The sequence below is a fragment of the Tinamus guttatus genome, unplaced genomic scaffold (assembly GCF_059628265.1).
Source record: "Tinamus guttatus ecotype Peru unplaced genomic scaffold, ASM5962826v1 Tinamus_guttatus_pri_ptg000643l, whole genome shotgun sequence".
NCBI classification, from domain to species: Eukaryota; Metazoa; Chordata; class Aves; order Tinamiformes; family Tinamidae; genus Tinamus; species Tinamus guttatus.
This window is the reverse complement of record NW_028289177.1, coordinates 160,573-174,170: the sequence shown is the minus strand read 5'-3', so window position 1 is coordinate 174,170 and position 13,598 is coordinate 160,573. Positions and strand designations below refer to the sequence as shown.

The following is a 13,598-nucleotide window of genomic DNA, read 5'->3' as shown; positions in this document are numbered from 1 at the left end:
CCTGGGTCCGCGGGTAACGGGTCGCCCATGCCCGGGCACTGCCCGCCCGGAGGCAGCCCGAGCCCCGCCGGTGGGGGCGGCTCCCCGCGGCTGCGGGCTGCGGTGTGCCAAGACGAGCCTTAAATATTGCAGGAACCAGCTGTACCTGGCGCTGCACGGGCCGGCGCGAGGCTGAATATTTAATGCCTCACATTTCATCCTAATCTTTTATTAATCGCGCTATTTACTCCTTGCGTGGCAGCGGTGGCAGGGCTGAAGTGGAGGGCGCCCGCCAGGCCCCGGCCTCGTCTCGATCCCACAGCCTCACGGCCGCAGGGCAGACGCAGCCTGCGGCACTGACCCCCGCAAGGGGCATCACCCACGCGTGCGCACACCTATAGACCTTGTTTGAGGTTCTGCTTCGAGGCAGGGAGAAGCCAGTGCCTTGGGATGCTCCGAAGCAGACATGATGCCCGCGATGTTTTGATCCCTTCCCTGGCTCCATTTCTTTGCGCTTTGGATGTGTGGAACTGGAGGAGCTGGGTTCCTGGCACCTGCAGGCAGCCTAAATTTCCCTGCACGTTTGTACCAGCAGCTGGCACAAACAGTCCACGTTCCAGCCCTGTCTTGGCTGCAGATGAGACAGGAAAGGGAGGGAAGGGGCTGGCAGCAGCTTCCCTAGGTATGAGCCAGGGCCAGACCTAGAACGAGGGCTCTCCTGCGCCCGGGGCCGTGCTCTGCAGCTGGAGCGCCGGCTCCTGCCAGGATCCCCACGCTGGCCCTGGACCCAGCCCTGCACGGGCCTGTGGTGCTGTCTGCCCCCTCCCTGCCGTTGTGCTGGGCCAGGGCCCGCAGCGCGGAGCAGGCGGCCGTGCTCCCCGCGCCAGGGCCACCTTGTCACCACATGGCTGTGGGAGCGGGGCAGCGCGTGCACGGAGAGCTGGGAGCCCTTAAAGCAAGCCGGCAGCTGACAGACTCATCTCTGGCGCTGCCTTCGATCTGTATGTTGGCTCCTGTTTGCACTTACCGGCTTTGAGTGGTTTTTAATTATTGATGCCTGTTTTAGCTTTTATCTCGTACTCGCTGCAGCCAGGAAGGGCTTGGCGTTCCTGCATTAGTGATGAACTGGGAAGGAAGCCCTGCTCCAAGGCTGCAAAGCCTCCCTGCCTCGCAGGCAATGCCATGTCCCTCCCCTGCGGGCTTTGCTGCCTCCCTGCCTTGCAGCCTGTGCCATTGTTCCAGGCAAAGCCCCATGGACGGAGCCTGGAGGGAGATGGGAGGGAAGGATTGAAGGCAATTCCTGCTGCTGCCACAGAGGTGGCAGGATCTCTGCTGGGAAAGGAGCTGGAGGGGGTGGGTGAGGGGCACAAAGATGTGGAAACTGCCCGACCCAGCGCCCGGCTGGCTCTGCTCACCCCCCGAGGAGGAAAGATGCCATTTTACTGCTTCTGGGGAGGACGGGTGGGAGGGGAGGAGATGCGAGAGCCACAATTTGGAATTGAAGCCAAACGCAGGCTGAGAGGTGAAGCTACTGCAGAGAGGGCAGGGGCTGCCCTGCTCTCCCTCCATGCCAGCCCCTTGGATGGTGATTGCCACAAAAAACAGCATGTTTTGAGGGCAGATCATTGGGAAAAGCAGGAGCACAAGGGCCAAGCCAGCATTTGCTGGGAGGTGCAGGGGTTAGGGGATCCCCAAGGCTCTGTCTTGGCACATTAAAGTGGAAGCTCTTGGCCTGGTGACTTGTTTGACCCCTGCCCGCTGGCTGGGGCTGCTAATAGCCTCTAACTGTGACGGCTTCCTCTGAGGGCACCAGTCGGGAAACACCGGTCCTGATTTCTCCTCCACCCTCCTCCCTCGTGCATCCACTTGCAGCGCTCCCTGCCTCCAGGCTGGACCTGAACCCGCGACCTGGAGGTGAAAGTGCTTGGAGGCCCCGGCCCCCTGCGCTCCTGCCGGGATCTCGCGCAGCAGAGACGGTTTTAGCAGCTCTCGTGTCACGGCAGTGCCGGGCCCCAAGCGGAGCGTCCGCTGGCTGCTTTAGCCAGGGCCCAGCCCACACTGTCACCATCCTTCAGCCTCAGAAGCTGCAGGGAAACCCTGCCCCAACCCCTGCCTGCCCCGGGGAAGCAAATCTCTCCAAACCAGCTGGCCTGGGAGATACAGTAGGGACTCTGCCCAGGCCTCCCATGCGCCTCCTGCTCCAGCCAAAGCTCCGGCTCCTTGAGGGAGGAACGGGTTGTCCCACCCCGGGGCCGTGCAGTGGAGAGGGTTCCGGTCCTGCCAGCGAGAGCTGGAGAGAGGCCAGAACCAGAGGTGCCAGTGGACCCTTCGTCCTCATCACTGCAGCGCTCTGGGGCCAGAGCTCTTCCAGCTGCAGCCCGAGCAGATGGGGGCTGCAGGCGACGGGGAGGGGGCAGAAATTCCAGGCACCTCCCCAAGTCTGCGGAGAGCAGTGACAGCACAGGGGGAAACCCCGGGACATCACTCGGCAAAGACATCCCCTTCCCCTGCTCTTTCTTTTAAGGGAAGGGGGAAAGGGTGAAAAAGGGAGGAACTTAAGTCATCCCAAAGGCCCCAAGAAAGCAGGCAGGAAGTCATGGTCTTAACCAACCTTCTTATTTCTTTATTTGAAAGGCACAGCTTGTACGTCCTCGATACAGCATTTTCAGTTCCTCTTATTATAGGTCAAGTGATTAAACACAAAAGCAAAACAAGATCTCTCTAAAGGACTATATACAAACACCAGATTATTATTTAATTTTATTCTTTTTCACTCCATTTTTGTTTTTTTAGAAGACACGCTAGCGCACGGAAATAAGAACAGAGAAAGCTGCTGTATCCTCTATACGGAGGGAGGGGAGCAAGGAAGGCTCTCGTGCTTGGCCTGCCCCTTGGCCCTGCGCTCGCTCCACGCCGCCCGGGCAGGCGGGTGCTGTGCCGCGGGGCAGCGGGTGGCAGGGACCCCTCCAGCTCGAGAAGCAACGCGAGAAGGAAGCCTGGCGGCCAGAGAGCAGGGTACTATTCCAGAGCTGCAGGACTGGTTAAAAACAGAGATACATGCAGAACAGCAAGGTGCCGGCCTGGTATTAGTGCAGGGGGAAGTGGGGAGACAGGACCAGAACCACGGAGATGAAAAGAGATCAAGAGCTTCGGACAGGGTGGTGGCAGCTTTGGGCAGGGATCCCAGCAGGGAATTGTGCACAAACTGTTAGGATTGAGGGTCATCTTTAAATACTGACTGGAAGAAGGCAGGTGGAAGGGAACTGGCAGCGCCCAAGGAGCCAGGGCCACCGGGCAGCCCCAGGGCGGTGCGAGCTGGGCCTGGCTCGGCCCACGGCGCGGCAGGGGCAGGGAGGCCAGGCCGGGCGCGGGGGGAGCAGGATCGGCCACGCGGTTACTGCTACGGCGCCGTTATTGCTGCCAAGGGCCTACGTGCAGGGACGATGGGGCAGCCCCCAGGCGCTGCTGCCCACGGGAACAGGCCGGCAAGCTGCCACCAAACACAAGCCCCCACAATTCTGCTGCAGCAACGAGACAGAGATGCTGCGTCTTGGGCTGAACCCGTCCCCCCGCCCCCCGCCAGCCCCCTCCCCCCGGGCCTGCTATTCACTCTAATCCGATTTCTCCCCGTCGTCGTCTTGGTGGGCGTCCCCGTCGTGGCCGTTCTTGTCCTCCTTGGAGAGGTGAGCTTGGGAGCCCAGCGCCGACAGCGAGAGGAGCCCCGTGCCGGCGCTGACGGCAGGGAGCGATGGCGGCTGCAGGCCCACGGGGAGCGGAGTCAGCGGCAGAGCGAGGGCTTGGAGCTGCGAGAGCTGGTGAGCTTGAAGCTGCTGCTGTAGAGAACGATGGACAGACGGGAGGACAGGAGGAGGACGTTGTCATCTTCACTGCACTCGGACCTCGTCCGCCCTCACCTCAACCCAAGGCTCAGGCTGCCCCGACGGGCGCACGGTGCCAGTGGCCAAGCTCAAACTCGCCAGGGTCCCGGCCAGCACCACAGGCAGGGCGCAAGGAAGAGCCCCAAGAGCTGCCTTGGCCGCTCCTGCCGCAGGCAGCGAGGCCTCTCCCTCCCAACCCAAACGAAACATGCATCACGTACACGGATGATGGAGTTCAGCTCCGGCGCTGTCACCTGCTTGGCTCGTTCAATGGCTCCCAGGACTTGCTGCTGATGCTGGGGTGGAGAAAACAGTCTTGGTCATTTCAATGTGTGCAGTGAGGAGCAGACCAAGGCAGGGAAGGAGACAAGTCTAATTACAGTTCTTTGCCCAAAGGGTTAAGTAATATCTGCTCTTATTTCCCTGTTCTGTACTTGCTGGCACCTACAAAGGTCTAGAAAGGCTTTAAAGGCCTCAAATATGAGACCTCTTCTCTCCCAATAATCCCACCTTACCCCCCTCCCCCAGAAAAAAACAGAAAAGCAAAAAGAAAACCAAAAAACCCTAGGATTAAACACTTCTGAGAAGCTCCCCAGTCTTTCAGACATGTCCTGGGTCCTGATTTGGAGCAGCTGGAAGATGGTCCTGTGGAGCAGTCCAACACAGCTGCTCCAAACACAGGCAGGAAAAACAGCTGCATCACGTATTTTAAGGAACAGAGGATGACGGTGTTTGCTCCCCTGATAGCACTAAGCCTCCAAACACCAGCTCTGCCCAATTCACTCCAGCAAGTGGGTTTTTCTTTCCCTCTTGGCAGCAGGATGGGGCTGGGGAGGGGGAAGGGGTTGCATTAAGATGCAAAGGGCTTAGTTGTGGCTTAGTTATTAGCTGCTCTGATCTGATCAGCAAGCTACTTTGTCTTCCCTTTAGGCGGTGTGTGGGAGAAGCAGAGCCTGTCCCCCGGCCCTGCCGCTACCGGAGACGCAGCCTTCGCAGCACCACGGATCCTGCCCGAGGAACAGCCACAAGGAGAGGGCTGGGGCTGCTGCTTCCCGGGAGGCGGCACCGGGAGACGGACGAGGCTGCACGAGAGGCGCTTCCTCACCCTGCCGGCATCTCCCTGCCCTCCCTCGAGCTCTCCAAATTAATCTCTGAGGAGCGGGAGGACTCACGAGCTGCATTAATTAATGAGGCAGAGGAAGCAGATCTCAAGGAGGAGCCACACGGAGGTATTTTTTAAAACACATTCCCTCCCCGAAGCACGGCCACCCCTTAGAGAAGTGGCCGATGACTTGAGCACCATGGGAGCAGCCGGAGAACAGAGCCCATCTTTGTCCACAGTTCCCTACAGAGGGGGACGGACGGACCAGACATAACCCAAGGGTCTGGGAGCAGCTGCTCTGGGGGGTCCAAACCAGACTCCTCTTGAAGGGCTGCTCCCCAGGCAGCTTGGAGCAGCACGAGGCTTTCCAGACTCCTGTGCCCTGGGTGAGGAGCTGCTCAGGAAGAGCCCATCCATGTTACACTGCACTGCCCAAACTGGATGCCCAAATGACCTGGATTCAGAGGGGGGACAGGAGCCTCCATCCTTTTGTCACCAACAAAACAAAAAAACCCGATTCAACCAAAGGGAGTTACCTCTTGTGAAAGGTAGGGCAGGACCTGAGCACAAATGCCATTTAACCTCTTCACAATTTCAGCCTGGAACACAGGGGAAAATAACAACCACAACAACAAACAAACAAACAAAAACCAGAAAGCAAAGGCATCAGATGAGCCCGGTTAGTGCTGCACTGGCCACCCTGAGCACTCACTACCCCAGCTTCCCTCCTCCCCAAGGCAGGGCCCCAAGCTCCACGTGGCCTAATAAAATTCACAAGTAGCTGGAAAATCCTGGCAGCATCCTTGTGTGCACTGAGGGGGAGGCGAGGGGGGTTTCTCCCCTAAGGCCCCTCCCCAAATGGTTAAATAAATCAATGTTGCTGATTGCACAGAGCCAGTTTTCAATATTCTCTTCCCTCTCAGGGTTTCCAATATTCATTTAATGAAGTCAGGGGCAACCAGAGAAAAAAAGAATTATTATAGACCCAGGTGGGGATGTGTTGAATTATGTTCAGCACGCGGACACAGACAGAGGCTTGTGCTGCTGCTGACGCCCTGGCTCTTCCCTTGGAGACAGCGGCTGCCCGGAGCCTCCTTGGACTCTCCTCCTCCGCTCCCCTCCCCAAATCCAGGGCATTCGCCCACTGCCAACCGCCCTGCAGCTGAGCTGGCAGGACAGTCACCATTCAAGGGACCACAAAGACGATGCAGCTTCTCTACTAATCCCACATAAGCAGGTGGCAAATGTGTGGGGCTTGAAATGCTTTTCTCCTAGGAAAGATGAAGCTATCAGCCCTCTGCAAATCACTTTTCAACAGAACTAGAAGAAATACAGACCTGCAGGACTTAGGCATGCATCAAAAAGGACAAGAGGCCCCAGCTGGCACAAGTGGGAAGCGGCACAGGATGGGAGAGAGTCCATGGGAGAGCAATGAGAAGCATTCACGGCTCAAATCTTTTTGCTAGTGGGCAAGTTTTCCCAAGGAACCCTGTATCGGTGGCTTATCTAACAGGGTGACTGGATCAGAGGCTTCGAGCACCGTTGTGGGGAGCCAAAGTGTGCTAAGGGGCTTATAACCCAGCCGAGAAACGTACAGGCGACTTTGTGGCTGGAAGCTGAAGTCAGATAGAGTCACGCTCTGAGGAGGCTCATGTTGTTAATTACCCACAGTGGCTAATTATCTGCACTGCTAACAACCTAACTACTAGCAAAGGTAATGAACAAACTTATCCAGGCTGCAATAGCCTCCTCATAGGGAGGCTTTCTTAGAAGTTCTGCAAACAAGTTATCTGATCTTGGTGGAAGAGAAGTACTGTCTGATTGGCAAGTGCAGAGCATCAGGGTGGCCAAAGGCATTTCCCACTTACAGGCATCGTGAAAAGCCTTCCTGGACATTAATGAAGGCAGCACAGTTAGCAGCTTGTTGGGGCCTGGCAGGAACGAATGATCATTCCTGCATTCCGCTCTGGACTCCTGGTTAATGCATTCCGAGGTAGCAGCTCCACACTCTCCCTGCACAATCCTGTCCAGGGCTTAAATACCTGCTCCGGAGTCAGGGAAGACCCACACGTGCACCTGTGGCACAGAGGGCTGCCAAAACGATTCCTCAAGGAGAGGGGATCCCCGAGTTTCAGAGGGTTTTTGCAAAAGAAGCCTTTTGTCAGGGCAATTACTTTTCTTCCCAACAGGAAAAGGCTTTTTTTTTTTTTAAAAAAAAAAAAGGTCTGGGGAAAATAAATAAATAAAAATAAAAATGAGAGCGAGAAAGCGAACCTCCTCCACTACCCAGGTGCTAGCAAACCCAAAGCAGCTTCAACATTTTACAGGCACACAGCATTTCTAGTCCCTGAAACACCACTGAAGTGAGAGCGCAGAGCGGCTGGCAACGCTGCCTACCCAGGGAGCAGAGCTCTTGGAAATGCCCCTCCTACCTGTTTGTGCATTTCGATATTCAGCCCGTAGGACATCTCGTAATACTGCAGAGCAGGAGAGAAGAGAATTAAAAAAAGTACAAGTCAAATCTCCATAACATAAAACAGCTCCATGCACCAGTGTTGGCAACTACAAAGCCTTTTCTAGCAGTTTTCTACAAAAACTGGGCAAGCATAGAGAGGAAAAAAAAAAGCAGCCTGCTCCCAGAGGAGCGAATACAGCACAAGGCAAACCCAGACACACATCTTCTCTAGGTCCAGGGGAGAAGTATCCAAATCCAGGCTCCCTCTGCCCACCCAGCTCCGGCCTAGAACTGTTTCAGATGGAAATCAGAAAGCTTGTTGAGTGGGCCTCATCTGACACCTCGCACAGACACCCTTGGGTGCTCCGCATCAAGACAAGTACCAGCATCTCAAATCTGAGAAAAGCTTTGTGGCTCCCAGAACTTCTTCTAACTATGTCCAAGGCCAAAAGAGAAGCATCTTGACTCCACAAACTTTGCCCGGTTGATATCCCAAAGCCCACGTGTCTGGTTCTGCAGCAAATGGGAGAGATCACAACTGGACTCATTCTCACAAGCAACACATCCAGCTGCATGCAGCTCCAGCTGTTCGGGAAGAAGCTGTGTTAAAAAACACCCACACACCAAGAAAAACACAGCAAAAGGCAGCTCTGGAGCAATGTATTGGCAGGAGAAACTAATTCCTGACCTCCTAAAGAAGATGTTTAAAGGTTGATGTTTGAGAGTTTAGGAATCTCCCCCAGCTTGCCAGCTGTAGTCCCAATTCTTCCAAAGGAAAAGAAAATCCATGTCTGCACTCATTTAACTCAAAGAAAAGAAGATTGTGTCCCTGGGGGTTTGGTACTGACTGCACAAGTCGGAGGAGCGCCCAGCTTGGTATTGCCATTATTTCACTCTGATTTAAACAGCACTGCTGGTTCTCAAGGTTTCTTTGCATGCTGAAGACCGGAGCAGGAAGTGGGAACTTGACCCCTGAGCTGCTAATTGTTACTTATTCAAAATCGGAGCAGCTGCAACAGCTCCGAACATTCACAGAAACCCTCCTCTTCACTTCCTGCGACTTGCTGCTGGTGGAGAGTGACAGCAGCCCTTGCGAATCCAGCTTGGAGCGATGCAGCTGATGCCTCCAGGGCAGGAGCTGCTGGTGCTTCCAGGCTGGAAGGGCCGCAGAAGCCTGGAGTCCTGCGTGATTAGCAAGAGCCCTCCTTCCCAGCTCCGCTGACAGTAACCTACATCAACTCTGGCGACTCTCAGCACCAAAGGAGGCTAGGGGAGGGATCTCATGCAGTCACACTTGGAAATGAGTCCCCACGCAGGCTGCAGGGCTCAGGAAGAGATCACTTAGCAGAGAGAACCAGGATGGAATTAAAAGCCTGGCTTCGCCGCTCCTACACGAGGATCCAGCGACCTGTTCTCCCCGGCTGCCACCCCTGGCATGCCCTGCTCACTGCAGCCTAGGAGCACGGACACACACACAGCACGAGGGTACAGACAGGAGAAAGTAGGGGCAGTTCTGCCATTGCTCATTTTAAATCCATAACTCTCCTAACTCTTCTCTGAAGAGCTGCTGTACCCACTCCTACATCTCTCTTCCTCCCAGGGCAGGTGCAGCAGCTGGCAGGCTGGCACCAGCACATCACGAACTCCAGTTAACTCGATAGGGAAGCAACAGACCAGAGCCTGCCTGCAACCTCCACCTGTGCTGCTCGTGGCTTTTCCATAGGTGGAATGAAAGAAGCACTGCCTGGAAGCTAAACCGTTATGCTACATACAAGAATATGCCAAATTGTTCCTAGAGGATTTCTTTCTTTACAGAGCTCCTATTAGGTCTGCAGCTTTCATGTTGCAGCACTTCTCATGCCATTCCTAGGGGCTGCTCCGGACTTTGGGCACTTCTTTGTGCTGGGGCACACATAAGCAAGATGCCAGCACTTCATACGGTGACTCTGCACGGCTGCTGGGTCAAGAGAAGGTGCAGAAGGCCTGAACTTTTGCACAGCAGATGATTCCTGCTTCCAACTCCTACCAGGCTTACGTGGTTCCCCAGCTTCACAAGCTCTCAAAGCACAGCTTTATTCATCCCTGGTCATGGCTTTCTCCTCCCAGATGACCCTAGCAGGGCATCTCCCGGACTCTCCAGACATCACTGCATTGGCACCTCACAGCTCTTTCTCAGGCACGTAAGAGCCGTCACCTTCCCCAAGGCACAGAGCGCAAGGTTGTGCAGCCAGCAGCTTGCAGAACAAGGGCACTTGCCAGGCAGCAGGTTATTGGAGCGGGTGCACAGCTCGGAGCAAGCACCCCGACAACCCTGCTCTGCTCCATAGGGCCCTACACACTGACTGTCCCCACTGTCTGCTGGGGTCGGTCCTGTGACAAGCTCCAGCACCAGGTCACCGGCTGCTCTGCCCTGCAGCTCCTCTCGCAGGGAAACTCGGTTCTTCGTGCCCCATCACCAGTCAGCTCAGCGCTATCCCACAGCAGTTCTGCCAACCCTGCTAGACCTTTTGCACCCTCAAGCACCTCTCACTGCTCCTGGTCTCAAGGCACATGCTCCACACTTGGCTGTACTGTTCTGTACCAGCTCTCAGGCTTTCCCAATCAATACAGAGGCAAAGAATGAGTCCTTCCTTCAGTTTCAGCTGCACAGGAACACAGGACTGCAGGGCCAGACTCCCATCACTATCTATCAAACAGTACCTGGGCCCATCAGTTCCCTACATCCAACAACTCTGCCAGTTCCCTGCACCTCAACAATCCATTACATTGCAGGAAACACAAAATGCCTGAATAACCCATCTTACAGAAAACCCAGCAGCAGCCATGCCTGCAGACCTGCTATTCCATGGGACAAAAACTCCGTGCCGCATGAAATCCAGGCACGAGCACCTGCTCTGCTGTTTGGTCCGTGCCCATACCACCCACGCACTTTTGGCTGCCGGGGCAGGTTCTTACCATGACGTAGTGGCGCTGCATCTCCGATTTCTCACTGGCTAGTTTGTCACATTCCAACTTCAAGCTGAAAGCCAGAAAACAGCAAGAAATGCAAACAGGAGGTAAGAAGGTCGATCACCACAGAGCAGGGAGCAGCTGCTTGCCATTTTTTCTGTGTAGCACCTAGCGGCCTCGACCCGGGCAGTCTGGCATCTCGGATGCCACCACTGAAGCACTAAACGGTAGGTCTGAGCTTTGGCCACGCTGTATTTGTGCTATCTGTAGTATCTGTGCTATCAGCTATTTCAATAGAGCCCATTCTCAGAGTCCTGCCAAAACAGAAGATGATGGTTAAAGAGAAGTTGGCAGCACCATTCGGACACTGAGGTGCCTGCTGGCCAGCTCTGGCCATAGCAATCCTTTGCTAGGGAACAGAGAGACTGGACAGAAGCAGTAGTGGCAGCTCAAGAAGGGCTTGGCTTTCCTCAGTTTATCACTGGCAGGACAGGAGAGCCAGCACAGGCCTGCCTGCGGGCTCCAGAAGTGCTTTATACAACTTACAAAATAAAGCCACATCCTCTTCCAGATGATGAGGGGAGGCCCAGGCGCGGCATATCTCACCAGAAGAAAGGATTTTCTCTCTGCTAGGTTCTTTACACCCTTAAGAGAAAATGCTGCTGCTCCCCATGTTTTATGAAACTCCAGCTCACCAGCCAAGCAACTGCGGCCAGCATGTGCTGCGGTTTTATGTTTCAAACAAGAAACAGCTTCACCTACACAAAACCTGTTTCTCTTCTGGCAGATTAGATCCAAGTGTGGTGGTGGGGGGAAGCCGCACGTATTCCTTGGTGTCCCCTGCTCCATCCCTGGCACCGCTCTGAGCTGGAGGGGTGCCAGGAAATAGCCATTTCCAAGCTGCTACTTGGGCTGCCTCCCGCCGGAGCGGCTCCACTGCCCACCCATGACCCAAAAGGCCAGCAGAGCCCAGGCCAAGGTGAATGGTACACAAGGAAGTCACAGCAGGGCTTGCAAACTGCCACAGCAGTGCAGCCACAAAGGCACAAGCCACAGTCAGGTCCAGCAGCCTGCTGGACCATGGCAGAGGACATCACTGAGTTGATTGAAGCTTGGGGTTTTGTGTTTATTCAAGAAACACACACACAAAAAGTAACAACCATCACAAGGCAACTTGCAGGTCAGCAGAAGTAGTTCCACTCTGACATGCACAAAAGCGGAAGCGTTTGGATTTAAGTGCTCCACGCAGCATTTGCGGTCCAAGAATGGCAGCCAGCAAGAAGAACCGAGGAGAAATTCCCAGTAAGACACAGGAGGCCTGGCAAGTCTCCGTGCGGTCCTGGCTGAGCACCACACAGAGGAAAGTCCTTGGCTAGAGAAGGAAGATTGAATGTTCTCCTTTCTAGGCTCCTAAGCAGACATGCTTAATCCCTTCCCTGAGGACCTGCTTTAACCAAACACGACCCAAGCTGCACAAACAGGTCTCTCCCTCAGTATTCCAGTTCGATCCACACAGCAAGGCAACGGAGCAGAAGAATCAAAGCGATTCTTCTATGTCTTATCACCTCTTGTCAGCCCAGCTATGGGGCTGCTGCGCACTCGGTGCAATTGTTCCTGAGGAGCCCAGGATGGGCACTGCAAGATCCTCTTCTCTTGTGGAAGAAGCCCCACCAAAAGGCCAGAGAAGGAAGCTCTGGCACAGGCCAGCAAGGTCCTGCCAGGCGTAACCCACCAAGAGCTCTCAGGACAGCACTGCCAGGGCAGGGACACCCATGGGCACCTCTAAGGAGAACCATTTTCAGCATTCTCTGTCAGATGACAAAAGTGTGGAGGACCCTGGGGCCTGTGACATGCAGGAGCACCCACCTGTGATACTGGGCCTGCAGGAGCTGGAACTCATCTTTGATGCGGTCACAGGAGTCCGAGGTTGTGAACTTCAGCTGTTGTGGCAGGTGAGAGGAGCCCTTGAACAACACATGAAAGAGTGCTGGGCACCGAGCGAATGCCAGGGTGGGAGGAGAAGCCAACACGTGCTCTTTCCCACCAGCACAGCTTCCTCCTCAGCTACTTAGAGGTGCACACGCTGGCCTGATCCCACCACCACAGCCCACACACCAAAGCACAGGCTCCCTTTTGCAGCAGTACACCTAACCAGCAGCACAAACCACTTGAAAAGCAGGACTGGAGCTGACACTGGGGAGACAGAGAAGGAGGCTACACCCCCAACCACAGGCCCTCCTAGGGCCACAGCAGGGCCAGGCCAGGAGACACGGCCAAGGTCACCTGGCAGAAGTTTTGCCCGGGTCCCTGGTCCCAGTTGTGCCTCCACAGTCACCTTGCACGCAGGACAGAGAAACAGAGGCAGGAGGAAGCTGCTCCAGGGCTGGGACCCAGGTCTCCCGCTCACATCTCATTCCCCTGAGCCATCCTCTCCCCACAGGGAACAAGTCCCGGGGTTCTGGCCACCAAGGTGCTCTGCAAGGCACAGGCAGCGGCCAGGGCATCTCGCAAGCTGGGACCCTGCGGAGGGCCCTGCTGGGGACGCACGCAGACCCCGCACTGCGCGGCGCAGTGGGAGCAGGAGGCTCCTGCCAGCACCACGGGGGGAAATTCTGCTGCAAGAGCCTGGCAGGGATGCGGCCCACGGGAGGGATGTGGCTGCTCCGGCAGAACATGGAGGCGCCCGGGCACGGCGCGCCTCAGCCCCGGGCACGGGGACCCCCGGGGGCTGCACAGCCGGCACCCGCCAACCCAGCAGCTCTGCCCCACGGGCCCCACGAAGACCCCCAACCGCCCCCGCCCCCCAACACCCCAACACTCTGCCCTACAGAACCCAAAAGGGCCCCCTCAGGCCCCCAAACGCAGACCACCCCCCGCCCCCGGCAGCTCTGCCCCCAACAGCCCCTCAACGTCCCCCGCAGCCCCCAACACCCTTCGCGGAGCCCTCCTCCCCCGTGGACCCCCGAGGCCCCCGCAGCCGCCGCCACCGCCCCGCAGGCCGTCCGCGCCGGCCGGGCCGCGCCGCCGCCGCCGTACCGAGTGCCGGCTTTGTGGAAACATCATGTCAGGCTGCAGCTCGGCGCCCGCTGCCGCCCGCCCGCGCCCGCCGCGGCGCCCGTCGCCGCCGCCGCCCGCCCCGCTCGGCTCGGCTCGGCTCGGCGCCGCCGCCTTTGTCCGCGCCGGGCCCGGCCGCCCCGGCCCCGCGGCCGCCCCGCCCCGGCCCGGCCGCGCGCTC

General features: G+C 56.7%; 1 protein-coding gene across 2 annotated transcripts; it reads right to left on the bottom strand.

Annotated features, from left to right (window-relative positions):
* Positions 1-3,569: 3,569 nt before the first annotated feature.
* On the bottom strand, positions 3,570-13,482 carry TLE5 (TLE family member 5, transcriptional modulator). 2 transcript variants are annotated; one of them, XM_088535736.1, is made up of 7 exons: positions 13,400-13,482; positions 12,230-12,327; positions 10,370-10,433; positions 7,392-7,436; positions 5,496-5,558; positions 4,079-4,153; positions 3,570-3,812 (listed from the first exon to the last, which is right to left on the bottom strand). In XM_088535736.1, exons 1-7 carry the CDS (start codon positions 13,424-13,426, stop codon positions 3,591-3,593), a joined length of 594 nt encoding a protein of 197 aa, XP_088391862.1. In that variant the 5' UTR covers positions 13,427-13,482; the 3' UTR covers positions 3,570-3,590. The 2 variants fall into 2 exon arrangements, with proteins under 2 accessions (XP_088391862.1, XP_088391863.1); XM_088535737.1 differs by having other exon boundaries at positions 3,570-3,809.
* Between the last annotated feature and the right edge of the window lie 116 nt (positions 13,483-13,598).

Bases quoted from the DNA above. Each gene is read 5' to 3' on its own strand.
- TLE5 (XM_088535736.1), bottom strand. From the start codon at position 13,426: ATGATGTTTCCACAAAGCCGGCACTCG. The intron at 7,437-10,369 runs GTAAGAACCTGC...CCTGCTCTGCAG, and splicing joins TGCAGCGCCACTACGTCATG to TATTACGAGATGTCCTACGG. The intron at 5,559-7,391 runs GTAGGAGGGGCA...CCTGTGTTCCAG, and splicing joins ATATCGAAATGCACAAACAG to GCTGAAATTGTGAAGAGGTT.